Below are 27,716 nucleotides of genomic sequence, written 5' to 3'. Positions count from 1 at the left end.
TAGTTTGAAGACTGGGAGCTAATACTCCTGGCTCCCTGCCTCTCCCACAGGCTCTTAGTTGGTATTTTAGGTGCAGCCTTGTTCTTGGGTGAAGGAAAGCCTTTGGACAGAAGCGCATCGTACTCTCGGGATCCCAAATGAAAACACACCTCCTGGTTGACCAGCCCTGGACTAGGCCTGCGGTCTGCCAGGAGAAGTGTACGAGACGTGTCCAAGGCCAAAATGAAAGGGACACACCTTGCAAATAGTAACATTTTTAAACATCAGTATCACAACAAGCATTCGCAAAGCCAATAGGTCTCGCCTATGCAAGAGCTGTGGGCTTTGCCAATATGTTTTAGCCATTTTGGAAACCAACGTGGCTGCGGTTTAGCATGGCTAAAGTTTAGTGGGGTTAAGGAGAATAGAATGAGGAGTTATGAAGTGGCGCAGAGTTTTGGAGCGGCATAGATTGGGATACAGTTGAGTGGCATGGAGTGCCGTGGAGTGGTGTAGAATGTTAACAAGTGTCATGGAGGGAGAAGAGTGTCTGAGTGGAAGGGAGTGGAGTAGAGTTGAATGGCGTAGAGTGGAACAGAGTGTTGTAGAATGGAGTAGTAGAGTGTCATTGAGTGGTGTAGAGCAGAGTGGAGTGACAGAGGGTGTTGCGTAGAGTGGAAGAGGGTGTTGTAAAGCGGAGTAGATTGTTGTACAGTGGAGTTCCATAGAGGGGGGTAGTGTAGGAGAGCAGAATGGCAGAGTGGAGTACAGTGCTGTAGAGTTGAGTGGCATAGAGTGGTGTAGAGAAGAGTGCAGTGACCTGGAGGGTGTTGCATAGAGTGGAATAGAGTGTTGTAGAGGGGAGAAGATTGTTGGAGCAGTGTGGGAGAGCAGAATGGCGTAGAGTGTTGTAGAGTTGAGTGGCATAGAGTGGTGTAGAGAAGTGTGCAGTGACCTGGAGGGTGTTGGATAGAGTGTTGTAGAGAGGAGTAGATTGTTGGAGCAGTGTGGGAGAGCAGAATGGCATAGAGTGGAGTAGAGTGCTGTAGTGTTGAGTGACATACAGCGTCAGTGGAGTGGCAGAGTGGAGTAGTGTGTTGTACAATAGAGTGCAGTATAGTGGCATGGAGAGGCGTAGAGGGAGTTGCATAGAGTGGAGTAGGGTGTGAAAGTGGAATAGAGTTTAATGGAGTAGGTCATCATAGAGTGGAGTATTGTGGAGCGGAGTAGAATGGACTAGAGTGAAGTGGCGTAAAGTACTGTGGTGCATAGTAGATACGCTTAGAGTGGAGTAGAGTGCAGTCCGAGTGCAGTGGCGCATAGTAGATTAGAGTGGCATGGATTGGCATAGACTGTAGTGGCATATAGTACACTGACAAGTGCATTGGCGTAGAGTAGAATGGTGCAGAGTACAATGCAGTGGGATAGAGTGCAGTGGCACTGGGTAGAGTGGCACAGAGTAGAGTGGTGCAGAGTGTGCAGTGTTGCAGAGTTGAGTGCTGTAAAGAGCAATGGTGTAGAGTGGCGAAGAGTGCAGTGGTGTACAGTGGTGCAGAGTAGAGTGACGTAGAGTGCAATGGTATAGAGTAGAGTAGAGTGCAGTGGCGTAGAGTGTTGAGAATAGGGTGTAGAGGAGTACAGTGCACTGGTGCAGATTAGATAGTCAAAGAGTGCAGTGGCTTGGGTGTATTGGTTTTGAGAGAAGTGGAGTAGAGTAAATTGACGTAGAGTTGCGTAGAGTGCAGTGGGGTGGAGTAGTGCAGAGCAGATTGGAGTGGCGTAGAGTGGAACGGCGCAGAGTGGAATAGAGTAGATTGTTTCAGAGTAGAGTGAAGCAGTGTAGAGTGCATTGGCATAAAGCAGAGTGTCACAGAGTGCAGTCGTGCAGAGCAGATTAGAGTGGCTTGGCGAAGAGTGCAGTGGTACCAAGTAGAGGAGTGTGGGGTAGAGTGCATTGGCAGAGTAGAGTGGTGTAGAGTAAAGAGGAGTCGAGTGGTGCAGAGTAGAATGCAGTGACACGGAGCGGAGTGGCATAGTGTGAAGTGGTGCAGTGTGTAGTGCAGTGACGCTGTGTGGAGTGGTGTAGTGTGGAGTAGTGCAGAGTGCAGTGGTGCAGTAGAGTGGAGTAAAGTAGAGTATGCAAACCGTGCCATTACAGACAATACATCTTAAATTCAAGTGATCGTTACGTTTCCACAGCGATACAGTTTTACAGATAAAGGTTACAGCGCACAAACGATAATGTGTGGAAATGTCGTCACCTAGTGTATTAATTTGTTTTGACCGTATAAAAATATTTGTTTCCATCAGCTTTCAGAATTACCAAAAAATTTGCTTTATTTATGCTTTCAATATTCTGAAATATCGGCACACTTCATTTAAGACATTTACATTTTGTTTTGTGCTAGAAAAAAATAGCATCGTACAGCACCCCCGAGTAGCCAGCATGATGGTCACATAAAGCCTCTTACTTTGAAGTCAGAGAAATACAAGTAGAGAGCAAGCTTCCTGAAAGACAAAACCTAACATCTGACCTCTATCTCTGAATGCACATCAAATGTGACAAGAGATAAACCAGATTTAAAAGCCGTTTTACAGAAATTAATTACTGTTGGGAGAATACAGGAAACAGGGTTGGGCAAAAAAAGTGACGCCCTCAAGCTGGACAGTCTAAAACAAATAAAGCCATCAAATGTGAGTTACAAACCCAACGCCAATGGTAGGCAATGGGCGGAATGCAATCCCAGGGAAGCTTTCGGAATGTCCTCAAGATGTTGTTAGCAAACCAGACAGATGCGCTGAATGGAAGGCTTCGACCTAAAAAGTGCACGTTCCTGTACAAGGGATGCTGACTCTACCTGCTATTCTCATTGTTACACAGGAGGGTAAAGGCCTATGTGACAACCCATGGGTGATGTGATCACATCTCGCACTATGGAGGAACCCTGCCACAACCCAAAGTGACTGATATGCCTAGAACTCTCAAACAGAAAGCTGTGCCCTAAATTTGTATGGGTAAGTCATGCCATTTTCAAACCCAAATGAACTGTTTCAAGTGTTTGATTATAAAAAAATTAAGTTTCCGTTCCTTAAAACTGGTCACCGTTCAGCCCTCTTCTAATCTGGGCAGATCCATAACTTGTGCATACGCAGGTGTCCCCAGGTACCCACTATGAGATGGGCCCACCCTACCATCTAAAGCCTTCCACTGCGCCTGCATCGAGAGTTGGCCAAGCACTGCAGGGACAATCGCCCACAGAGAGATGCTGCAGGTAGTGGGAGGAGGCTCAGATGTATGAAATACAAACTCTCCTTCTAGTATGACCACAGGCCATCAGCTTACCCGTGCTCGTTACAGGATTGCTCTCTTTCGACTTCGCTTGCTCCTTCGGACTGATGCCAGCCTCCGGCTGCACCGTGGCAGCCGCACTCCGGGATGTCATCAAGTCAGCCGGTTGAAAAACCTGCTTCGTGTCGCCTTCGACATCCTGCAGTTCCTCAAGTGTGGCCTTATGCCTCTGAACGCCCCGCACTGTAAGAGAAGAAATGGAAAATGTCAGAAGACGCTATTAAGGCAATAGTCATTACAAGACCCTCAATAGGCATCCATCACCTCCGACAACAACCAACCCTTGCAGGTGACCTGAAGGGCAAGGGAGACAGCCCAAAAGTGGGAATCTACCATGAAGTGTGATAGTTATTTAAATTAAATTTATAACACACACAAATCATCTCAAGAGGGGTATCTCTGTGCAAGACCAGGATAAAAGGCAGAAAGTAACATGGTTAGAATAGGCTAGTCTTAAGCAATTTCCTGAATTCAAAATGATCATTGCAGATTCGAATAGGAAGAGGCAGCTTATTCCAATAAAACTGGGCTAGGAAAGAACCTACAATCAGGGACTCTGGCCAAATATCTGCTTTTGAAAGCAGCCTGTGGCCACCCATTGCTGCATGGAAGGAAGATCTGTGCATTTATCCCTAAGCAGGGTTTAGGTAGGGAGTGTGGGATGCCTCAAGTACAAGTCACTGGTGACTATGCCAGCACGTGAAGAGATGGATAACATAGTTCAAAGCAAAGGATGAGTATCCGGCCACCAGCAGCGAAGGATAAAAGAGCTGGGGTAACTTGCGTACCCAGTCATTGAGAAGAATAAGGATGACCGAGTGTGTAGTAACTGCTAAGTATCTAACCACTGGCAACAGAATGAATAGAAGAGGAAGGAGTAACTGGTTAGTCTCCCACCACTTAGTATCAAGGGCTAGGTGAGTAACGAATAACTGGCCAGTATCCTTTGAATGAGTAACTCGTGATCATCCTCGTACTAAGAAGCGGTGCAAAGTCTCGATAGGATATTTACCTCCCACGAAGGGTGGGGGGCTGAAGTAAACAGGGTGTCAGGAAGTTTCCTGGTGGTGTGGATTGAGGGGTATACGTAACTGTGGATGTGTGCGCCTTAAGAGTATGGGAGAATTGGAGCAGTAGGCCTGAGTGGTGAAAGTGGAACAGTATGTCTGAGGCAGTGCAGTGGAAATAAATGTGGATGGGTGTGTGAGTGGGTGAGGTGTAAGAGTGTGGTTGGAAATTGCAGCTGTGAAGAGTTGTTCCTTAGGTAGATGCGGAGAGGCGAGGTTGTAGAGCATTGTGCCCGAGAGTCGCAGGTGTGTTCTTGGGGCAATAGTAGTGGACAGGTAGGCCTGAGATTGTTGAATATGAGGTAAGTACCCGAGAACTGTAGACCTAGAGTGGTGTTCTCGAGAGCAGCAAACGTAGACAGTGAAGATAGGAATTCGCATCTGATGTACTACCTGTTTTTCTCCCAGCCGTCAGAATCTCCCCCGCCTTTAATCTTCGTGGCAAGGGGAAAATTCTAAACCAATATCTTGTGGAAAATTGTTCAAACTCACTTTTCATTTAGCCAATTGTCCTGTGAACTGATTGTTTTGTGAAATGATATAAGCTTTGCTGTTATTGGTCAGTAGTCCTTATTTGGTTCAGGTTAGTCCAATATATATTGGAATGGATTTAGTTTGTTTTTATTGCAGTTTTTATATAGCGCAAACTTGACCCGAATCCAATAAGGTATCAGAGCGCTTTACATAGCACCAGTTACGTTACATGAGGACACACATTCATTAGGTCTCGCCTGACCCAGCGCATGCGCTGGTCTGGCGAGACTTGTTGAGAGGGCTCCAAAAAGTGCTACCAGGCCAGCCTAGAGCTACAGTGCATGTGCACGGGCGCGCGCCCCGCGCTTTACCGCGATTACTTTCACTTTAGCGGCCGCACGGCCGCTTTGCATAGCCAATGGGTCTCGCTTTTGGGACCTTATAAGTATTTAGTTATGCAACTGTTGCATGGCTAAACACTTATAAGGTCCCAAGGCGAGACCTATTGGCTATGCCAATGCTTGTTTTTTGTTTGTTTGTTAGGCACAGGGAGATTAAATGATTTGCCCAGAATCACAGGATGTTCAGCGTCATTGCCGAGACTCGAACCCAGTTCCCCAGGTCCGAGGTCGATCGCCCTAGCCGTTAGGCCAACTCCTCTTGTCTTCCCTTTTGTGTGCAGAAAAGGCTCCAATGATTAAAGTGATAATAAACTTGAAATGGGCTGTTTCCGAGGCAATGCACAGTTGTCTAAAAGACAACCTTACACGATAATAAAACAAGGGCGTTGACAACCACCAGGCACTCCCTGTGCATGCATCGCACTCTTTCAGGTTCTTTTACTCTTTTTGGCCTGTGCTTTCTTTCCCCGTCCCTGTTTGTCCGTCTATCTCTTCCTTCTTTCCCCCTATGGTGGTTTTGATGGTCTGGCTTGCAGGTGCGGCCGGCACAGGTAAGAGCGGCGGGGATGGGTGGGGGGGATAATTCGACGGAAAACGGGATAGGCAAAAATAAATAAAAAATAAATAAAACTACTTACCTTGCGTTGCCGCATCGACAATGCAGATACATGGTTTTTAATTTTTTTTATTTCATTTTACCTATCCCGTCACCTGTCGACTTACGCCCCCCCACCCTACCCCACCGCTCTTACCTGTGCCGTCCGCGCCTGCTAGCCTGACAGCTGTCACCAGGCAATTATGTGAGAATCGCTATAGAGGGGCTTTGGCTCCGCCCACATGTTGGTAGCCAGAGGTGCATGTTTTGGTAGGGCAGATGCTTCCACACAAACAATGATAGCCCTCCCCCCAGCTGTGATCATATGTATCCAGCTGCTGAGCTTGCTTGCCCTTTTAGGGACACCTACGACATTATAATTCTGTAAAAGTGTCTCAGATTAACGAGAGGATTGATGGTGCTTTTCTCTGCCAGCAGCACGCATGGGAGGAGGGCAGTCTTTAACCTACGTGGATTCTTCGGTCTGGCTTGATAGTGCAAACGCCACCTGACCTTTTAACCGACACCAATATTATTCTACATTTCTTTTCGTCCACACAAATACATATCCATTCTAGTGCGATTTATCTGAAATTTGTCACATTACCGTACAACATGCCTTTAAAGCCAGACCTACTGGCATGCCAAAGCTTGACTATCTCTTGTTTTTTTTTTCTTGTTTTTTCTCAGTCTACAAATATTTTATTCGGTAAAGGAAAATACATTTCATACAGAGACAGAAAATAAACTGTTACTTAAATGTTAGGCCCTTGACTTAAATGGTAGACTTCCTTTTTTTTTTTTTTTTTATAAAAATTTTTTAAAAGAGATACAGCTGAGACTTAAATTCTCCATACTTATAATACAGTGGATAAGTATCTATATAAAGTATATAAAAATCCATTAACAAAAAAGACCATATATTGATATGAAGCCAATAACAATATGAAAATCTGAATACAGGCAATGAGATATATATACGGGCAGCCTTTTAGAACGATCATAGCCCTACAATTCATTCTGGCCGGATAAATGGGGAAATCTAGTTTGTAAACAAGCCCCAGATCTTATTCCCTTTTATCCTGCCCTTTTTTCCTCTCCGTTCATAAAGCGCTTTCTCTAAGTTATAAATATGTAAAAAGCGGCTTTTCCACTGTTGAAAAGTCGGAGGCTGCGGATCCAGCCAGGCAGAAGCAATGCACAATCTTAAAACTGCCATTGCAATAAAGATCAACTCTTCCCCCTTCTTCCCTATTAATTCGCTCACCCCCAATAGCATAAGATGTGGTGAAAGGGGGACCCCCTCTTTTAAAACAAGCTGAAGAAATCCAGAAATTTCTTTGCCAAGTGGCTCAATGCAGGGAAATGTGGAAAAAATGTGTATTATATCTGCCGCCTGTGCCTTACATCTATAGCAATGAGTTCCTTCCACACCGCCCCATTTCGCGATTTTTGCAGGCGTGATATAGAAGTCAAACACGGTCTTAAAATGTTGAGATTTCAAATTAGCTGCACACAGCACTGAGTTCCCCAGTTCAATTGACTTCAAAAAGCGGGAGTCAGAGACCCCCAGTTTATCCTGCCATCTTTGACTACGTTTATCTAAATCATCTGGCAATCCCTCAAGCAGAGAGCTATAAATAAAGCTGTGAGATAGAGGACTATCTCTTGTAGGGAGTTAAAGTATAACTAAGTATGGGCGGGCCCGCCTGCAATCACCGTGAATGGGAGGGGGTGCAGGGGGTGAGAAGGGGAGAGAGAGAGAGAGAGAGAAAGGGTTAGAGAGGCAGTACACAGACTCGCAGGCATTACAGGCCAGAAAGCTCAGTGGGTTCATGTACACAGCGGTCTGTAACCTGAAAGACAGGTATGACTCCCGGCGGTTGGGCACAACCTTTCATCCTTCCGCACTCAGCTCTCAACAAGCCGAGTTGGGCAACAGTGGCATCTTCCAGTAACCCGACGAGCACAGCTGTTATGTGCAAAGGGAGCACAAGTCACATTCGGAAACACACAAACAAAGCACAACACAGCGCAGCCGCAAAGCACTCAAAATCTATCAGAAGTTCCTGATAAGATCAAAAGTTTGGAAAGAATTGTAAATCTTATGAAACGAGAAACTCTGGACAATATTCAACAAATAATAAAAGCGAGAGCCCACTAAGCAAAAACCACAACAGATCCATCTCCCAGCAAAGGCTCCATGTCCTAGATGCTAAAAAAAGGTCAAACCGAACCCTATCCATAAAGTGCAATCATATGGAGGAATGTACACACTCGAGTGCACACATATGCTGGTTCACGCACGTGCCCATACAAGCATGAGCAAGAAGCATCGCACGAACCAAATACATGCAAGCATACACACACGTATGACCAGAAAGATATACGAAGAAGAACCCAAGCCATAGACTCCTGGGGGGGGGGGGGGGGGGGGGGGGTACCCAGACTAAAATATATGCATGAGTGTATACCAACGCACACATGAAGGAAGGTGCGCATACGCAAGTAGGCATGCACAAGCAGGCACACGTAAACGCATCCACGAACATTTGTAAGGTATGCAACATGTTCACCTAAAATTAATCAAATATATATAAGCGTTGTTAACTACATGCCAGAAGGCACACAAAACGTACACACAAATATTATGAAAGACGCCCCCTCCACGCTGGCCCAAACATACACTGGAAGGCATGGACACACTTGCTCACACCAACGTTTGCAGAAAGGTACAGAGACGCGTAATAATGACGCATATGCAAGAAGGTACACAGAACACTCCTGGTCACACAACACATCGACAGGGATGTACAATGAGACAAAAGCTGCCACGAGCACACAGAAGTGTGCAGACAAAGATATGCAGGACGCGAGGCGCGCCGAGATTTTCCACACAGACACAGCCGCATATTAACACACGCCGCAGGACGGCTCTTCTCAGAAATGGCAGCACCGAGGCATTCTGAGAATACACGTCTGAGACAGGAGGGAGGAGGGCGGGTGGTGCACACGGAGGAGGGGGAGCGGGTGATGGGAGGGTGCGAGCCCGCGATGCTCTCTTACAGACCCCACAGAACTGGTTACGAAACCAACAGCTGAGACTGTGAAGGCACAGCATTAAAAGTGACTCGGCAGGCGGAGGCTGTTCTTGCTGTGGGTGGCATGGTAGGGAGGGCTTTGGTGAGCCACAGGGGAAAGAGAACACATCTAGGAACAGGGCAGAGGCAGGATACGAGGGTAGGGCTGGCAGTCGCCAACTGCCCCTCATAATAACCGTATAACACTTGATTGAGGTGAATGATTAGTAGAGAGGCTTCGCATTGTGTCTTAATCGTGTAACGTGCTGTGCATTCAAAGAAACATGTAAAATGTCAGGCAATGTCTCCTCACAAACCGCTGTTTATTGTTTTTTATTTAAACATTGCCACTGGTATTTACTTTTCTCTTTCTGCAGTGAGTGAATTTTGCAACTAAGTGACAATCCTTCTGGGGTACAAAGTGTGAAAGGAGAAGGCTACATTGTATCAATTTTTCCTACCACACAACAAAATCTGTATACTTGTTTGTATACTTGTAAATGCATTTTGCAAATATTTCAAAATATCTCCGGAGCAGGTAAAGAGCAAATAACTTTTGCTGAAACATCGAGTATATAGTTTCAAATGAGGGATATTTTTTCTAATTTTGAAGTGTGATGAAAACGAAGATTTTAATAGGGTCAAAACAAAGCAAGACTCTTTACTTCTGAGATAATTATGCACCGGAGGCACATTTCCACACGTTATTTGTGTGTTATATAGGATGAGAAGTAAAACTGCATACTTGACGCACGTTGATTGTGCACCTAAAAAGGGCATTTCAATCGAAATTGGGACAGTGTGAGAAGCATCACGGGACGCCTATTATTACCCTACCGTTCTCCTGCTGAATGAACGTGGTTCTTTTACTACACCTCTCCTTCATGCAGCATTTTGTTTTTACCACAAACCATGTAATTTCAATAAATAATTAATTTGTGGATTTATATAGTGCGGCTTGTCACCCGTGAGGGTATCCATGCACCGTCAATGGGTTTGGGGAGATTAAGGGATTTACCCAGATTGACATAACATGGATGACAGCACAGCCACTCTGAAGATTATTCCAGCACCACTGTCCCCACCCCAACCCCGCCACCCCCTTCACATGGGTGTCCATCAGCCACTTCCGTTCTGGTACACAACTGCACCAACGCATGCTTCTTTGTAATGCCTGAAGTGAAAAGCGCGGGATGGCTGAAAGTCACACATGGGGCCAGCGGAAAAGATGTGGACATTAAGGATACTGAGCGACTGGGTGTATTCAAGGGCGCGCTGCTGCAGTCCTGGGCTTTTCTTTTACAAATCACCGTTTCCAAGTTTGTGCGGTCACTTGTATCCAGTGAACTGATCTAGGACTACAACTCCCAGAATGCAATTCAAAAGTTTTTAAATGCAAACCCAGGAGAACAGCTTTGCACCCTTAATGACAGTTCATAGCAGAGGACATGTTACAGTTTTGTAAATACAGGGATTATGTGTACACAGAAACTGCCCAAATCACTGGTACAGAACAGGGTCAATTCCAGAGGCGCAACTAGAGCCAAATTTCGGGGGGGGGGGGGGGGGGGGGGTTTCCTGAGCAAAAATTTCGGGGGGGGGGCTGAACTTTAAGCAATAGGCAGAGTGGAGCTGCAGGGGCTCTTAGAAGGGGTGAAACAACAGCAAGGCCTCATTAACATGTAAAGTGCTCGGGTGCGGCTGCTTTTTTGCCCGGGCTGCCACACACGACGGGGGGGGGGGGGAGCGGGCTGAAGCCCTTTGGGTCCAATGGGTGTTCCGTGCCTGGTCAATTCCCTCTGCCCTGCCAAGCTTCCCATGCATGCATGATGAACTGCTCCAATCCAAGTTTTTTTCTCTGCATTGTGGGGATCATTATAAAAACCAGGACCACAAATTCCAGCATGCAAAAGAAAAACCCTGGACTGGAGAAACTACTCGCATAGCTCTGAGAAACTTTGCAGCTACGTTCCCTCAAGTATATTTCAAAATCCAGGCACCGCATTATGATAATTACCCTAATTTATGTTGGGATTTTGTTGAGTGCTACATAACACCTTACAGCAGCCTCACGCTGCCTGGGGTTGGAAGATAAAAAAGGTCGAGAGAGGGCGGGACAGAGAACAATCGAAAGATCGTGTGAAACAATTAGTAGTCAACCTGCCAGTGTGATCTCAAAAATATGGGAGTGGACAAACCACGCAGTGTTTGTGCTGTACGTGGGAAACTCCCATGGCAGGCACCCAACAACTTTAAAACGGAGAAAAACAAGTAGTAATTCCGACCCTGGCCGCTAGCTGGCAGAAGGAGCCCAGCTACGGAGTCTAAAAACAGAAAGCTGCTAACGAGTGCTTTCTTTGTGCTGCTGAGGGAGCCGGACGTCACTTTTGGAGAGCAGGACTTATATTTCATAATAAGACTTTGTCCCAAAGAAAGAGACAGGAAAGGAGAACGAATAAAAAGAAAGATAGCAAATACTGACAGAGAACGTAGTCATGAAAAAGAAGCTGCAAGTGGATAAAAAAAATACACAGGGTAGAGTAAGCAAGACTAGGCGCATGGGCATTTGACAACCCGTAATGAGGCAGCGCCAGCAACAGGCTTTTTAAGAAAATCTTCAGGTTCTGGCCGTATGTGTCTACAATGTAAGCACTGCTGTAAACACACAGTAATAGCATTCACAGTGAGGAGGGGAGTCACAAGAAGTGCTTTTCAAACTCCTTCCGGTTTTCAAATTCCTCCTGAATCTGTGCAAACGTCCCAGGCACTATAAGCTTTAGTCCACAAGGCTAATTGTTCCCGAGATGTCTGGTTGGACTATGGCGGGAGTGAGGGAGGCTTCCTTATTGGAAGGTAGTGCCCCCACACACCTGTGTGGGCGTCATGCTTCATCATCGGGCATAGCTCCTCGTGGGGCCGGTGCTGCAATGCCCCACGGGCCCCGTGAGAGGTCTCTTTGGCAGAGATCTTTTATAGATAGCCGTGATGATGAGCGCAGGTGTGTGAGGAGAGTGAAGTGGTGAAATGAAGTGACCTAAAACTACCTGAGGCATACCAAAATATATTTTCATAAGGGGTCCCCTTGGCAGGATTAAAACTGTGTGTCAGCTGTGGTAACGGAGCCTGGCAATCTCTTAAAGGGAGCTCTGGAAGGTTGACATGCCTTTGAGGTCCAGGAGGGATCCGTGGCGTTTCTCCAGGACCGAAAATAAATCAGGTGCCCCTGTCCGGTGCATAGATCTAAGAATGTCAGTGAATTCGCCAAAGATTTGAAGGGAAGTAAGTCAATACTACCTACAATCAATTAACCTATTCGCGTCTCCCATTCCAACCCCAATGTCAGGGAGCTGAGGTGCCTTGGGTCAAGGCATAAGACCGCGTAAAAACTACGATGAAAACTAAAGTTCTGCGCAGAGATTGAGCGTGTCACCTACCCCACGCTCTACCTGCCCGGAGGTGCCAGGCACTACCAGACCAGCTACACAAACCCATTAAGTATCCATCAGAATCAGAGGCGCAACTAGAGCCAAATTTCGGGGGGGGGGGGGGGCTGAGCAAAAATTTCGGGGGGGGGGGGGCTGAGCAAAAATTTCGGGGGGGGGGGCTGAACTTTAAGCAATAGGGAGAGTGGAGCTGCAGGGGCTCTTAGAAGAGGTGAAACAACAGCAAGACCTCATTAACATGCAAATGGTCTTTTAAAGACCTGTGAAGTAGTCGGGTGCGGCTGCTTTTTTGCCCGGGAAGGTGTCTCATCCCGGGCTGCTTCACACGACGGGGGGGGGGGGGGGGGGGGGGGGGGTCCAATGTGAGTCCAATGGGTGTTGCGCGCCTGATCAGAATCCTATATCACAACGCCACACTTGCTGGCAGCAAGCACCCACTTTGTCAGTGAACATACGCAGAAGTCACTTTTACCAGCTCCATGCCTCAGTAGTCCATACAGTCAAGATTTTTACTTTGCATCTCGGGACTTGGGAGTCCTGTGTATCCCATTGTGAAAGAAGGGCTTGGTTCTCAGAAAGGAACGAATACCCTGGGTTGGAACGGAGATACTCCGACCACGTGGACTTCGGAAACTGGAGAGCTCAGAGTACAGGAAGAGGCATTTTAGGAACCAAAATTAGGCCCAGGGAAGTTATTTTCTGAAATTTAGTTCGATGTATTCAACGAGGAAAGTTAAGGCTGCCCGAGGAACACAAAATAGGCAAATCTATACATTGCTGTTAAAATTTAAAGCAGAGAGGTCGGGAGTGAGACGCAGCATCTCCGTGTCACCGCAAGAGGAAGGACGGAGAACTAAAAACACTCGTCGTAATAAACAGCTTGGACAGGCCGAGATGAAACTTGCGCAATGCTTCTCGTGCCAATAAAGTATGTCTGTATTGTTACATATGGGAAAATAAAATTAAACAGCAAAACAGATGCTGCGGAGACTGTAATTTGAGTTGTTTACAGGATATACCGCTGAAAGTGAAGTCATCTCTGAGCCGGTGGCCAATGGGGGCTGAGCTCCGACGCCCAGAGACAGCGAGAGCCAATCCTGGGGCAGGAGGGTGAGAAGGGGCGGGACAGACTGCTCTGTGTGGCCAAGGGTTACACACACCCTCGGGTCACGAGACAAACAGGCACCGCGGCTCCCTCAACAAGCAGAGAACACATGGTGACTGCAGAAGTCTCAAACTTAAGGAAACTCACTTACATGTAAATGACATCTGGCTGCAAAGTCTCCCACGAAGGCAGCACGCCCCACGCACCCACACTAGTTATACAGCAAGCACTAACACACAAAACACGCACCCAATAAATGTGCAGAAATTATTTAGTCACTGAAAGTTTTGCACCCTGCTTTGTTATTCTGTGTGCTGCTTCTGTAGGCGCCATTTAAAACTAATCAAGAAGCCAGTAGATACTAACAAGACTACAACTCCCAGAATGCTCTGATATGTTAAAACAAAGTCCATGGATAGAAAATGCAGACCCAGTGACAGGCATCGGGACGCCCTACTCCGTACACAGTATTCACTCACCGATCATGTGCAGTACTTGCAGGCAATACTCGCATGTAGCACTCACTCCAGATGTATACGTGCAGAATTCACCCCCCCCACCACGTTAGGGCTCACTCCCTGCTATGGTAGCTACCTCGGCTAGAGCGACCATCGGTTAAGTAAATTATCCTAATTAGTTAAATGGAAGCAATACAAAACCACCGCACCCAGAATGCATTAGGCTGTCACATGAAATCCCTGGACTGGAACCAGTGTTGATAATGGCATGGAGTGAGGTGGCCAACATTGCTGGTGCTAGCCTGGGAAACAGACGGGCATATTTACCATGCCTCTGCGGCACTTTTTTGCTGCTGGAGCGGCACTTTTGTGACGCTCCGGAGAAGAAGTGCTGCGCCCCATGTTTACAAGGCCACGCAAAGCCACCCTGCGTGGCTTTTCATGGTTTTGTAAATATGGATTAAGGCAATGCCTTACTCTGGGTGGAACGGACAGGAAGGGTTCCACAGTGGTATGAATACAGCGCTACGAGACCTCTGGGTAGAAGTGCGCTATATAAGTACAAATACATTTACATTTACGGACGTCCCATGAGTGTTGCTGTGGGTGTTCACACACACAACACCCATGGCTTTTGACACTGCCTCAGATTTACGACAAAGCGTAAATCTGAGGCAGCACCAAAACTAACGCTTTACCAAAGCAGGCATAACGAGGAGAAATGTTCACGTTTCTCCTAGTTTTTTCCTCTCTCCATGTAAACAAGTAAAACACCTACTTTGATTGTTTTTGTGAAGGAAGGCGGTCCTTTGTGCACAAAAACAATCATGCCAGCAACACATACACCCTTGCTCCACGGTGCCAGGGTGCCTGCGTTGGCGCTCGGCTGCAGTTTGTGCACTGGCGATGGCAGAAAGGACAGGAATGCACCGTATCTTTTCTTTTGACATAGGGAAGCGCAGCTAGAAGGCTGGATGCCCTGCCCTACACCAAAATGTTGTAAATATGCCCCGTAGTTCCTGAAAGGTCAGTGGGATTAACAGATATGTTTTTCAGGACCAGCCCTATGTTTGGAGGTGGCCTGCTCTTGCTTGGACAGATGTGGTGGGACAGCAGGTGGTGTACCCTGTTCTTAGAAAGAGATTATTTACTTCTCCTATTACGTAATGGGAAAGATCACAAATACGCTACTAAATTTAAATGCCAATGCTTTTTTGGATGCAGAACTCAATATCTTTATTACTATCTCCTAAACATTAAAAAAAAATTAAAGTTTGGTTACAGGACAACCTTACACCATTCCAACAAATTTGGAATCCGTCCAAGTGTTTCTACACGTAATATAATTTAAGCCCATCAATGCCTCCACCCAAGACACTTAGTAAAGAATACACACTTGCACGTTAATAGAACTAGTTCTATGTTAGCACTTGAGGGGACAGGCACAGAGTGTGAAAACATTAATATGTTGTATGTAGCTGATTTCTGACTGCCCATTCCACCCCAGTATGGTGGACTGCATTTGTCGTACACCTGATCGAATTGTAATAAATTATTAATCAGGAAATACGAAGAAGACAAAAATTAGGTCACCGTTCTTAAGAAATTCTATTGCCGATGGCCTATTAATGAGAGAGGCAAGAGTTATGCGTTTCAAGGAGTTATAATCAAATCGATCAGCCCAGGATTGTCCGTTAGCACACAGGTTTCTATGATTATGAGAATGTTAAAAAGTGTAAAATGGAGCTCGGGCATGTTTTTTTGTATATCCCTGTGTTCCAATTGGTGTAAGTTTAATATAGGGCGTCAGAGTGGTAGTGCAAGCGGTACACCTAAATCACGCCAAACTGCCCTCAGGAAGTGGGGCTCCACCATATTGTTTCTTCCTCTCTCAGGGTCTTTTTTAACCTTTGGAGGGGTAGCTGGATTCTGATTTGGGAAGAGGACTATTACTGAGTTGCGACGTAGTGTTATTTAAGGGGGTGCGACTTCAGCTCATCCCTAAATCGGAGCAGGGTTAGGGCGGTCCTGATGGATACAGGAATATTATTCCAGATCCTGGGTGCATTGACGGAGTAGGTCTGCTGCCGTGTCGGAAATTGAGGCGGGGATGATGGAAACTGAGGAGGGGAAGATGGCGTGTGCGGAGGGATTTGCACTGAAATCAGACTGATCCTTTCTACTGCATCATTCAAAAAAGAAGTGAAATCACTTATGAAAAAATTGCTACACTAATTGTATTATCCTGAACTCTTGTTCCTCCTATATCTATAATATTTACCTTGTTGGATTTATGTAGTTGCTTTGTCTTGTCAATTGAGGTTACTTTCTGCAATTTGCTGTTTTTCACAGTTTGTACCTCTTTTTCTTACTTGTCACTTACTTTGTATCACCTGTAAAGCGCTCGGATGCCCACTAGAGTCATGTTCACGCTATATAAAATTGTATATATACAAATACAAAAAAAAATGCAAAGCGCTGTTGGCTAAAATTAAAAAATTGGCTGAAAGTGTTATACGTGACATGGAGCCATTTCTCTGCCATATCTACAAATTTGTAATGTAGTTTAGTCCATTCTAAAAACTGCTTGATTCCCAGGTACACCCAAAAGAAAACTCTGCTCAAATATTGTGCAAGGGTTCACTCTTTAACTCACCTAATGCATTAAAACAAGCATCGGCAATGCAAATCGTTTTTCTTTTAGGTGTGGAATATTTTCTACCAGCACACAGCAACAATAAAGGTATAACGTAGGCAGTGAAACCTTCCCTAACATAAAGATTAAGTAAACAAATGGTGACTGTAATAGAAGGGGTATCACATAATTCTCACCCATACAGGACAGGTACAACACAGGCAGCTAACACACTAAAGAGGGAGTGAGAGACATTAGAAGACTGCTGTACAATTTCCGAAAACAGGCATAAACATAGGAAAAGTATAAAACTCCTGGAAGAAAGAGTCACACCTCGTTCATGTTCGGATAGATGATGCTTGACTTTCGCCTACCTGCTGTGGTGTGCTCCATCAGCGGGAGCAACCCAGGGCACTACTGTTCACTTGTAGTACAGGCTCCTAGTTATGTTCTTAATGTTCTCTTTTTTTTTTAACTTACAGACAAAACCGAGTGCGAGTGAGCAAAAAATATTTTTTCTGGTGTCTCCCTACAAGAAGATTCTAAACAGGTGGGCCGAGGAAGAGACCCGACTTCTCTCTTCCATTGACATGTTTTGAGGCATGTATTTTGCCCAGAGGAGGCAGGCATCTTCCCCATGACCAGGGGCGCCTCCTCTCCTAGGGCGGAGGAGATTCGCCCCACTGCTTCTCGCAGTGCGAGAAGCAGAAACATAAAGTTGTAATAACTTTCCGTTATTAACATTTTAAGTTTGGTTGCGGGCAGGCGGGTGGGCGGGGCTGTTCTGAGAGCAGGGGGCCACTCCCGAGTGTGCAAAGACTGTTTGGTCAGTCCCCTGGAGCTTCCAAAGCCAGTCATGCACACTCTGCCCGTCTCCATGCAGGCTGCAATGCGGCCTACATGGAGAAAATGCCCCCCCCCACCCTATAAGCGATGGGCTGGGCAGCGTCCCAACCAATCACAACGCTGCTTGCAGCGTTGTGATTGGCTTAGGGGAGGGAGGGAGCCTGGCGGCCTGCTTCTGGTTCCTGTTTCTGGAGAGAAGGAGAGCAGAGAAGACGTGGGACCCGGCCGGCTGAAAGGTAAGTTTAATTATATATATATTTTTTATTAAATTAACCCCCCTGCAATCCCCCCTCCACGCGCAGCCTCCCCACCACCCGCGAGTCATGCCGGCCATGACTATAGGTATCTCTATCAAATTTTGTGAAACAATTCCTTATTTCTAGTAACCAGTCCCAGAAGAGAGGGGACAGGGCAAATTTCTACATGCACCACTCCTTGAAGAGGCCCCGGTACATAATAAACTGAGGCTGTCAACATGTGCGACATGTTTCACAGTGCAAGTCACGGTCATCGTATCCTGAGGTATGAAATAGGCCACGCCCATGCTGCCAAGTCATGCTTGCAACTGACTGGGTATGTGCAGATGGAGCGAAGAGGCCTTGAGACTACGTGCCACGCACCCAAGCATCTCTAGCCTCGCTACCAGTGCCAACAGGGCAGCGGTAGTGATACTAGGGTGACAGCCGGGTCCCATAACTCTCCACAGCGCTGCCTGTGTTGCATTCCCTCTAGAAAAGCAGCGTCATAGAGGCTGAGGAGACCAGCTTTTAGCCCAGACCCCACCCCCGCTGCAAGTGCCGCTGACGGACACATTATAGTTATTAAAAAAAAACCCATGTATTTTGAATTGCTTCACTTTAGCTCATTAGATTATATCACTGCAATGAGCGGCCTCTATTAGAGCTAGAGAACCAGAACCTTTGTGCCCTGACAATGTTATTGATGGCCCAGTCAGCTGTCTGTTCCTCTAGCACAAGCCTTTATTATTTTTGTTTATGAAGCAACATTATGGCCTATCAAACTATTCACAAGAAAGAATTGTGTACAGTGCGCATCCTGAACTTAATTATTTCAAGGTGCTCTTAAAATGGGATGATGATGAAAAAGGAGGAACAGTGAAGAAAAGTCATTGCAAAGGGTTACACAGTTTGGTCAAGCTGGGAATTTGGGATGGAAAGCAGGGACACTGGATCAGGGCCCCTCCACAGGTTTTTGCCCTGGGTCCAACAAAAGCTTCCGAGTGGCCTTGGCAAGGAATCTAAGTGCATTCAAAATATATTTACTTTTTTCATAAGATGCGTCACCTGCAGAGGAAGCACCGCATCTTCTTATTGCAGGTACAGCTTGGGCTGAAACCGTGCAAGCATCCTTTTCAGAGGACAGGTAAAGCTAGGTGCATCTGCAGCACGTGCTTTCACCATCGCAGGACAGATACACGTACGGCAGCGGCAGAGCAAGCTTTATTTCCTCACAGAACAGGCACAGCATAGCAGTAGCAAAGCAAGCGTCCCTCTCTCACAGAAGGCAGCAAGCGCAAGCTTCCATTTGCAGCACAACAGACCCAGCAGTACAGACTAGTAGAAACGTTCATCACTCACAGAACATGTACAGTTAAGACATGAGTGACATGTAGGTTACAGACAAATGTCTGAAGCAGGCCCTTAAGCCACAGAGAGGAATGTATAGTGGATGAGTGAGTGAATATGCGAGTTCTGACACCATTCTCTCTTAGGTGACATTCCACGCCAGCATCCTGAAAGTCCTGCTGCTCTCACTCAGATACCTACTGTTGATCCTTTGGGGTTCCACGCATTGAGAAGTATCCACTACCTAGCAGTCATTGTTTTTTGCAGCAGTCGCTCCACAGCCTGAATGCAGGCACACAGTTCTCGACCTCTTCAACACCTTTTGAAAGCGCCTGCACCAGGCTCTGTGCAATCACAGCCTCAGTGTTGCACCTGTTGAAAATGTTGAGGGCCGCAGGCAAGTGTCAGTGCCTCCCAGGTGTATCTCCATGCCCCGGGAAAGTCCCAGTGCCTCCCTTGTGAGTCTAGGTGCCCACTTGGTGAGTTCCAGTGCCTTCCGAGAGTATCTCAAGGACTCTTGTTACTCACTAGTGAGTATCGGTGCCTCATGCATTTTCTTGTTTCTTTCCGGTACCTCCATAACCAGAATGCAAATTCAGAACAGATGTAATGGTAGAGGCAGGAAATGGTGAAGTGAAGATGCCTTGGAGGGTGGGAAGAATATGTAATTTGTCATAGTTTTGTCCCCATGGCTCATTATTTGGACCTGCATACAATGCTGCCTTTGTCACTGCATGAGCACTGCCTGTGGTTCTATATAACGTATGCATTTGTTAACCCACCCATACATCCATACAACCACAATTTGAGACAGGCCTGTGGCGACCCTCTCACCTGGGCACGGCTGAATGCTGCACGCGCGCCTCTCGGGCATGCCCCTCTTGCCAGTCACATAGCACGAGGGTACTGGCTCATCCTCAACGTTTCTGCAGTAATTGTGATCTTCGGCGGCAGCTGTAGGGCAAGAAAGACACTATGACTCCTCTGCATGTACGACCTGCCAGATCCAGACCCTACAATGAGGTTTAATAATGCATCCCTGCATGCATGGCCTACCCCAACCCATACCCTACAATGAGGTTTAATAATGCATCCCTGCATGTGTGGCCTGCCCCAACCCAGACCCCACAATGAGGTTTAATAAAGCATCTCTGCCCTAACCCACACCCTACAATGAGGTTTAATAATGCATCCCTGCATGAGTGGCCAACCCCAACCCATACCCTACAGTGAGGTTTAATAAAGCGTCTCTCCATGGGTGACCTATCCCAACCCAGGCCCCACAATGAGGTTTAATAATGCATCCCTGCATGCGTGGCCTACCTCAACCCATACCCTACAACAAGGTTTAATAAAGCATCCCTGCATGCACGGCCTGCCCCAACCCATACCCTACAGTGAGGTTTAATAAAGCGTCTCTCCATGGGTGACCTCTCCCAACCCAGGCCCCACAATGAGGTTTATTAAAGCATCTCTGGATGCACGGCCTGCCCCAACCCAGACCCCACAATGAGGTTTAATAAAGCATCTCTGCATGGGTGACCCATCCCAACTCAGACCCCACAATGAGGTTTAATAAAGCATCCGTGCATGCATGGCCTACCCCAACCCAGACCCCACAATGAGGTTTAATAATGCATCCCTGCATGCGTGGCCTATCCCAACCCAGACCCCACAATGAGGTTTAATAAAGCATCTCTGCCCCAACCCACACCCTACAATGAGGTTTAATAAAGCGTCTCTCCATGGGTGACCTATCCCAACCCAGACCCCACAATGAGGTGTAATAAAGAATCTCTGCATGCATGGCCTACCCCAACCCATACCCTACAATGAGGTTTAATAATGCATCCCTGCATGTGTGGCCTGCCCCAACCCAGACCCCACAATGAGGTTTAATAAAGCATCTCTGCCCCAACCCACACCCTACAATGAGGTTTAATAAAGCGTCTCTCCATGGGTGACCTATCCCAACCCAGACCCCACAATGAGGTGTAATAAAGAATCTCTGCATGCATGGCCTACCCCAACCCATACCCTACAATGAGGTTTAATAATGCATCCCTGCATGTGTGGCCTGCCCCAACCCAGACCCCACAATGAGGTTTAATAAAGCATCTCTGCCCCAACCCACACCCTACAATGAGGTTTAATAAAGCGTCTCTCCATGGGTGACCTATCCCAACCCAGACCCCACAATGAGGTGTAATAAAGAATCTCTGCATGCATGGCCTACCCCAACCCATACCCTACAATGAGGTTTAATAATGCATCCCTGCATGCGTGGCCTGCCCCAACGCATACCCTACAGTGAGGTTTAATAAAGCGTCTCTCCATGGGTGACCTCTCCCAACCCAGGCCCCACAATGAGGTTTAATAAAGGATCCGTGCATGCATGGCCTGCCCCAACCCATACCCTACAATGAGGTTTAATAAAGCATGTCTGCATGCATGGCCTGCCCCAACCCATACCCTACAATGAGGTTTAATAAAGCGTCTCTGCATGGGTGACCCATCCCAACTCAGACCCCACAATGAGGTTTAATAAAGCATCCGTGCATGCATGGCCTACCCCAACCCATACCCTACAATGAGGTTTAATAATGCATCCCTGCATGCGTGGCCTGCCCCAACCCATACCCTACAGTGAGGTTTAATAAAGCGTCTCTCCATGGGTGACCTATCCCAACCCAGACCCCACAATGAGGTTTAATAAAGCATCCGTGCATGCATGGCCTGCCCCAACCCATACCCTACAATGAGGTTTAATAAAGCATGTCTGCATGCATGGCCTGCCCCAACCCATACCCTACAATGAGGTTTAATAATGCATCCCAGCATGCGTGGCCTACCCATACCCTACAGTGAGGTTTAATAAAGCGTCTCTGCATGGGTGACCCATCCCAACTCAGACCCCACAATGAGGTTTAATAAAGCATCCGTGCATGCATGGCCTACCCCAACCCATACCCTACAATGAGGTTTAATAATGCATCCCTGCATGCGTGGCCTGCCCCAACCCATACCCTACAGTGAGGTTTAATAAAGCGTCTCTCCATGGGTGACCTATCCCAACCCAGACCCCACAATGAGGTTTAATAAAGCATCCGTGCATGCATGGCCTGCCCCAACCCATACCCTACAATGAGGTTTAATAAAGCATGTCTGCATGCATGGCCTGCCCCACCCATACCCTACAATGAGGTTTAATAATGCATCCCAGCATGCGTGGCCTACCCATACCCTACAGTGAGGTTTAATAAAGCGTCTCTGCATGGGTGACCCATCCCAACTCAGACCCCACAATGAGGTTTAATAAAGCATCCGTGCATGCATGGCCTACCCCAACCCATACCCTACAATGAGGTTTAATAATGCATCTCTGCATGTGTGGCCTGCCCCAACCCAGACCCCACAATGAGGTTTAATAAAGCATCTCTGCCCCAACCCACACCCTACAATGAGGTTTAATAATGCATCCCTGCATGAGTGGCCTACCCCAACCCAGACCCCACAATGAGGTTTAATAAAGCGTCCATGCATGCATGGCCTACCCCAACCCATACCCTACAGTGAGGTTTAATAAAGCGTCTCTGCATGCATGGCCTGCCCCAACCCAGACCCCACAATGAGGTTTAATAAAGTATCTCTGCCCCAACCCAGACCATACAATGAGGTTTAAAAAAAATAAGCATCTCTGCATGAATGGCCTGCCACACTCCACAATCACAATGAGGTTTAATAAAGAATCTCTGCATGCGTGGCCTACCCAAACCCATACCCTACAATGAGGTTAAATAAAGCATATGTGCATGCATGGCCTACCCCAACCTATACCCCACAATGAGGTTTAATAAAGCATCTCTGCATGCATGGCCTGCCCCAACCCAGACCCCACAATGAGGTTTAATAAAGCATCCGTGCATGCATGGCCTGCCCCAATCCAGACCCCACAATGAGGTTTAATAAAGCATCCGTGCATGCATGGCCTACCCCAACCCAGACCCTACAATGAGGTTTAATAAAGCATCTCTGCATGCATGGCCTGCCCCAACCCATACCCTACAATGAGGTTTAATGAAGCATCTCTGGATGCATGGCCTACCCCAACCCAGACCCTACAATGAGGTTTAATAAAGCATCTCTGGATGCATGGCCTGCCCCAACCCAGACCCCACAATGAGGTTTAATAAAGTATCACTGCATGCATGGCCTGCCCTAACCCAGACCCCACAATGAGGTTTAATAAAGCATCTCTGCATGCGTGGCCTACCCCAATCCATACCCTACAATGAGGTTAAATAAAGCATACGTGCATGCATGGCCTACCCCAACCCATACCCTACAATGAGGTTTAATAACACATCTCTGCATGGGTGACCTATCCCAACCCAGACCCCACAATGAGGTTTAATAAAGCATCTCTGCATGTGTGGCCTGCCCCAACCCATACCCTACAACGAGGTTTAATAAAGCATCCATGCATGCATGGCCTACCCCAACCCAAACCCTACAATGAGGTTTAATAACGCATCTCTGCATGCGTGGCCCACCCCAACCCAGACCCGACAATGAGGTTTAATAAAGCATCTCTGCATGCATGGCCTGCCCCAACCCAGACGCTACAATGAGGTTTAATAATGCATCCCTGCATGTGTGGCCTGCCCCAACCCAGGCCCCACAATGAGGTTTAATAAAGCATCTCTGCATGCGTGGCCTACCCCAATCCATACCCTACAATGAGGTTAAATAAAGCATACGTGCATGCATGGCCTACCCCAACCCAGACCCCACAATGAGATTTAATAAAGCATCTCTGCATGCGTGGCCTGCCCCAACCCAGACGCTACAATGAGGTTTAATAATGCATCCCTGCATGTGTGGCCTGCCCCAACCCAGGCCCCACAATGAGGTTTAATAAAGCATATCTGCCCCAACCCACACCCTACAATAAGTTTTAATAATGCATCCCTGCATGAGTGGCCTAGCCCAACCCATGCCCTACAGTGAGGTTTAATAAAGCGTCTCTCCATGGGTGACCTATCCCAACCGAGGCCCCACAATGAGGTTTAATAATGCATCCCTGCATGCGTGGCCTACCTCAACCCATACCCTACAACGAGGTTTAATAAAGCATCTCTGCCCCAACCCACACCCCACAATGAAGTTTAATAAAGCATCTCTGCATGCCTGGCCTGTCTCAACCCACACCCCACAATGAGGTTTAATAAAGCATCTCTGCATGCCTGGCCTGCCCCAACCTACACCCCACAATGAGGTTTAATAAAGCATCTCTGCATGCATGGACTGCCCCAAACCCACACCCCACAATGGGGATTAATACATTCACTCCATCTTATTTTCCATTAATGTAATTACTCTCTTTGGGAAAATAACCAGAACAAATAAGGTGATCATGTGGAAGTTAATAAAGCAAGATTACTATTGTTCAATTTACAATATGTGTTTCAATAAAGAAGCAACAAAAATTACAGTATGCCGTGTGGCTTTAAAACACACTATGTTTCCATATTCCCAAAAAGTGGAAAAAATAAACTGGCATTTGTCATGTATTTGTTAAGCATTATTTGGTTACTTTTGTAGACGGTAGTCTGCAAGTAATCTAACGTGGCATTGACAAACCATGCCTGTGACTCACAAAACAGTAACCATGGGTGCGTGTGTACAACAACCCCTAACTTTTCTAATACACTTGGGGTCTCATCTACAAGAAAATGATACAGCGCTGTGTCGTGAGTCATTTAGCTGCGCCGTGCTGTGTTATATTTAAAGCACAGGAATGCGTAGTTTTAACAGCAATACGATGCATCCCTGTGCTTTCCCCTGCACTGGCGCACAATTGGCTGTCATGCGCCAGCACAGGCACCCGTGCGTCATTTTTTAGGGGTGCTTGCACTGCTGGGATGATTGTTATTGTGCAGGTAGGTGTCCCTTCCTGCACAAAAACAATAATTAATGGAATTTTCCACTATGAGTGCTGCAGAAAGAGGAAAAAACGAGGAGAAATAAAAGTATTTCTCCATTTGCACCATTCCTACGCCTCCTCTGGGAAGGCGTAGGATTTTGACACATTCACAGTTTTACAAAATGTTGTGAATCTGAGAATGCATCAAGTTCTATGGGTATTTTGTGGAAACACCCTTATTAACACCCATGGAACGTCCCTTTCACGCAGAGTAAATACAAGGCCATTAAAATTCACGCAGGGTGACTTTACATGGCCTTCTAAATATGACAAGCCCATTGTGCTGCCGGTGCATCAAAAAAAGTGACGCACCGGCAGCGCAACTGGCTTGTAAATAAACCCCTTAGAACCTAAGAGTGACCTCCAAAGGCCAGCAACTTACCAACTGGCGACGAGAAGGGTGAGCTCTTCTGCACCTCCCGCCAGTTCAGGCAGGGCAGTCCGTCTGCTGCCACCTGCTGGGTGCCCAGGTAGGTTGCGCCATCTCTGTGAAGACAGTCTGCAGGGCAGAGGGGAAAAAACAGGACATACGGTCATTTATTGTATCCAGCGCCTGCATACCCTCACAAGTGACAGGCAGTGCTCTACAAATCCGCCTTACATTACTCATAAACCCCCCTGCTTGGGATGGACTATTTCAGTTGCAGATAAAACTTCCTGAATAGGAGGGAACCTCTTAAACAGCTTTTGGGTATCATAATTAGACACTTCAAGGGGTTTCACAGAATAGCAATGCCCCGACCCCCTAAAAAACACACCCCAACATACTCTAGAGAGTCCTGTCCAGGTGACACTGGAAATCTGACCCTATGAGCCACTGGTCACCGTAACTTCCATGACATCATGCCCGTAGGATACCTGTAACCTCCAAGAGCCCCAATTTAAAGGTGTCCTACTCCTAGCTAATCCGACCCAGAAATATTCCATTAACATCCCTCGCAGAACTAAAAGCGAAAGAATTTTTTTCGTTTTGAGGGGAAACCCGTGGGAGTGTCGTGGAACTTCAAAGTGCCCCCAAGTAATGGGTTCTGTCAGATAATTTTTTTTTCAATTGTATACTCTATAAATTGATTTCACCTAAAAGAATGTATCCATCCCACTACGCGGGAGAAGGTCAGTTTGTAGTGACTCAGATCGGGAAGAGATGCTACAATAATCTCACCAGCACCTTGCCGCTGATTGGGAATAACTCGGGTACTAATAAGGTATTCCCTGATTTAACAAGCATTTTAAGATGTTGCCAGCGACTGTAGAAGCCTATGAACAAGTGGAGAAGTGTGGGAGAAGGTCATTCACAGTCTTTCTTCCATTCCAGGGTGCTCCACATCCAGTCCTGATGAAGACCCGTTTAGATGCATAGAATTTGCACATTGGGTTGAAACGTCGATGTTTCTATATGCTGCCTGTACTGAATTTTTATTTTCTGGGCACAATTAAACAGATGAATCAGGCCCATTATAAAAGAGAGACTGTAAACTGATACAGATTGGACAGGCTGTTTTCAAAGCACTTACATTAGCTATTTGTTAACGATTCTGTTGTCTTGCACGAGCATTTTTTCACTTTTCACATTTGGAGCACCTATGTCCGAATCAAATTGTCATTTGTATGTATTTCAAATACATGTAATTTTAATGAACCACTCAAACATATGTGTTACTTTAGATTCATTCTCTTAGGTGATATCAATTTATACAGTATACAATTAACAAAATTTCGTCCGACAGAACCACTTGTGTTTATGTACTATACGATTCCAGGGTTCTGAGGAATACAGGGTTACACCATTGATGCTTGAAGCCCATGTATTAGGTGGCACATAAGTTACTCCTGTTTTTAGAAAACATCACTACACATTCTAGGACTGGCTTATGATTACAATTGCAATTTTTATGTAAGTGTAGTAAGTGGCCATTAAGTCCCAGAAACACATACGGTACGTTTGTAAAATGCACATTTACCCTGAAGGGTATCTTGGCGCTGAACAACTTATGTTTCTTGTATTCCATTTCAACTGTACTCATTTTAGCAACCTCGAAAGGATGAGTGTAAGATTCGAACCTTTGACCATGAGGGGGAACACAGATCCCTGCAGTGGATGCATTAAGCCACTGAGCCACCACACCCAGCAAAGTGTTGTTGCCTGAATAGCTGTCCTTGGGTGATTAAGGCACACATCTGTGAGATGGGGACACTGGACAACTCTGGAAGTCACCCACCCCAAGGGCATTTAGTTATCAACCTCAGAACCCAGGAAAGGCACCACTCCCTAGGTTCAGATATTCAACAGACCCTGATGCCAGGCGAGTACAATGCTTACAAATCCCCTTCTCTCTGAACACCATTTAACCAACATACGACCCTCGTGACATAGTCGTATCCTGTGACTTTAGAAAACATAAACCCATTTCTATCCCCAAATCATATATGTTTTACATTCTCGAGTCTAGGTAATCTATGTGTAGTGGGCTGGCCCCAGATGTTCAGGTGATGAAGTAGACGTAGCCGAGAGGATTTTATGTAGTTTATTAAATCCATAAGTAGAAGTAACAGCAAGCTAGAACAAGCCCAGAACAGGCCCCACCAGGAGCAGCCTCCTAGTTGCTCAGCCCATCTTCCCAACTGTCTCACACACACACAGGCACCCAAGCATTCCACTCACACTAACATTCTACGCGGAACACTCACACTGGCTGAGTAGCTAGGTACAGA

At 46.6% G+C, this 27,716-nt stretch overlaps 1 protein-coding gene across 1 annotated transcript in view; it reads right to left on the bottom strand.

Annotated features, from left to right (window-relative positions):
- The window catches only part of PIK3IP1 (phosphoinositide-3-kinase interacting protein 1), a 55,335-nt gene that overhangs the window by 16,277 nt on the left and 11,342 nt on the right, over positions 1-27,716 (bottom strand). The window contains exons 2-4 of the mRNA XM_085634387.1: positions 25,387-25,503; positions 19,853-19,972; positions 3,323-3,511 (exon numbers count right to left, since the gene is read on the bottom strand). Coding sequence (XP_085490513.1) covers positions 3,323-3,511; positions 19,853-19,972; positions 25,387-25,503 — 426 coding nt within the window. The remainder of the gene's footprint in view (positions 1-3,322; positions 3,512-19,852; positions 19,973-25,386; positions 25,504-27,716) is intronic.

Source organism: Triturus cristatus, chromosome 11 (genome assembly GCF_964204655.1).
Source record: "Triturus cristatus chromosome 11, aTriCri1.1, whole genome shotgun sequence".
NCBI classification, from domain to species: domain Eukaryota; kingdom Metazoa; phylum Chordata; class Amphibia; order Caudata; family Salamandridae; genus Triturus; species Triturus cristatus.
Note: the sequence above shows the minus strand (reverse complement) of the source record. Positions and strands in the feature narration are given on the sequence as shown.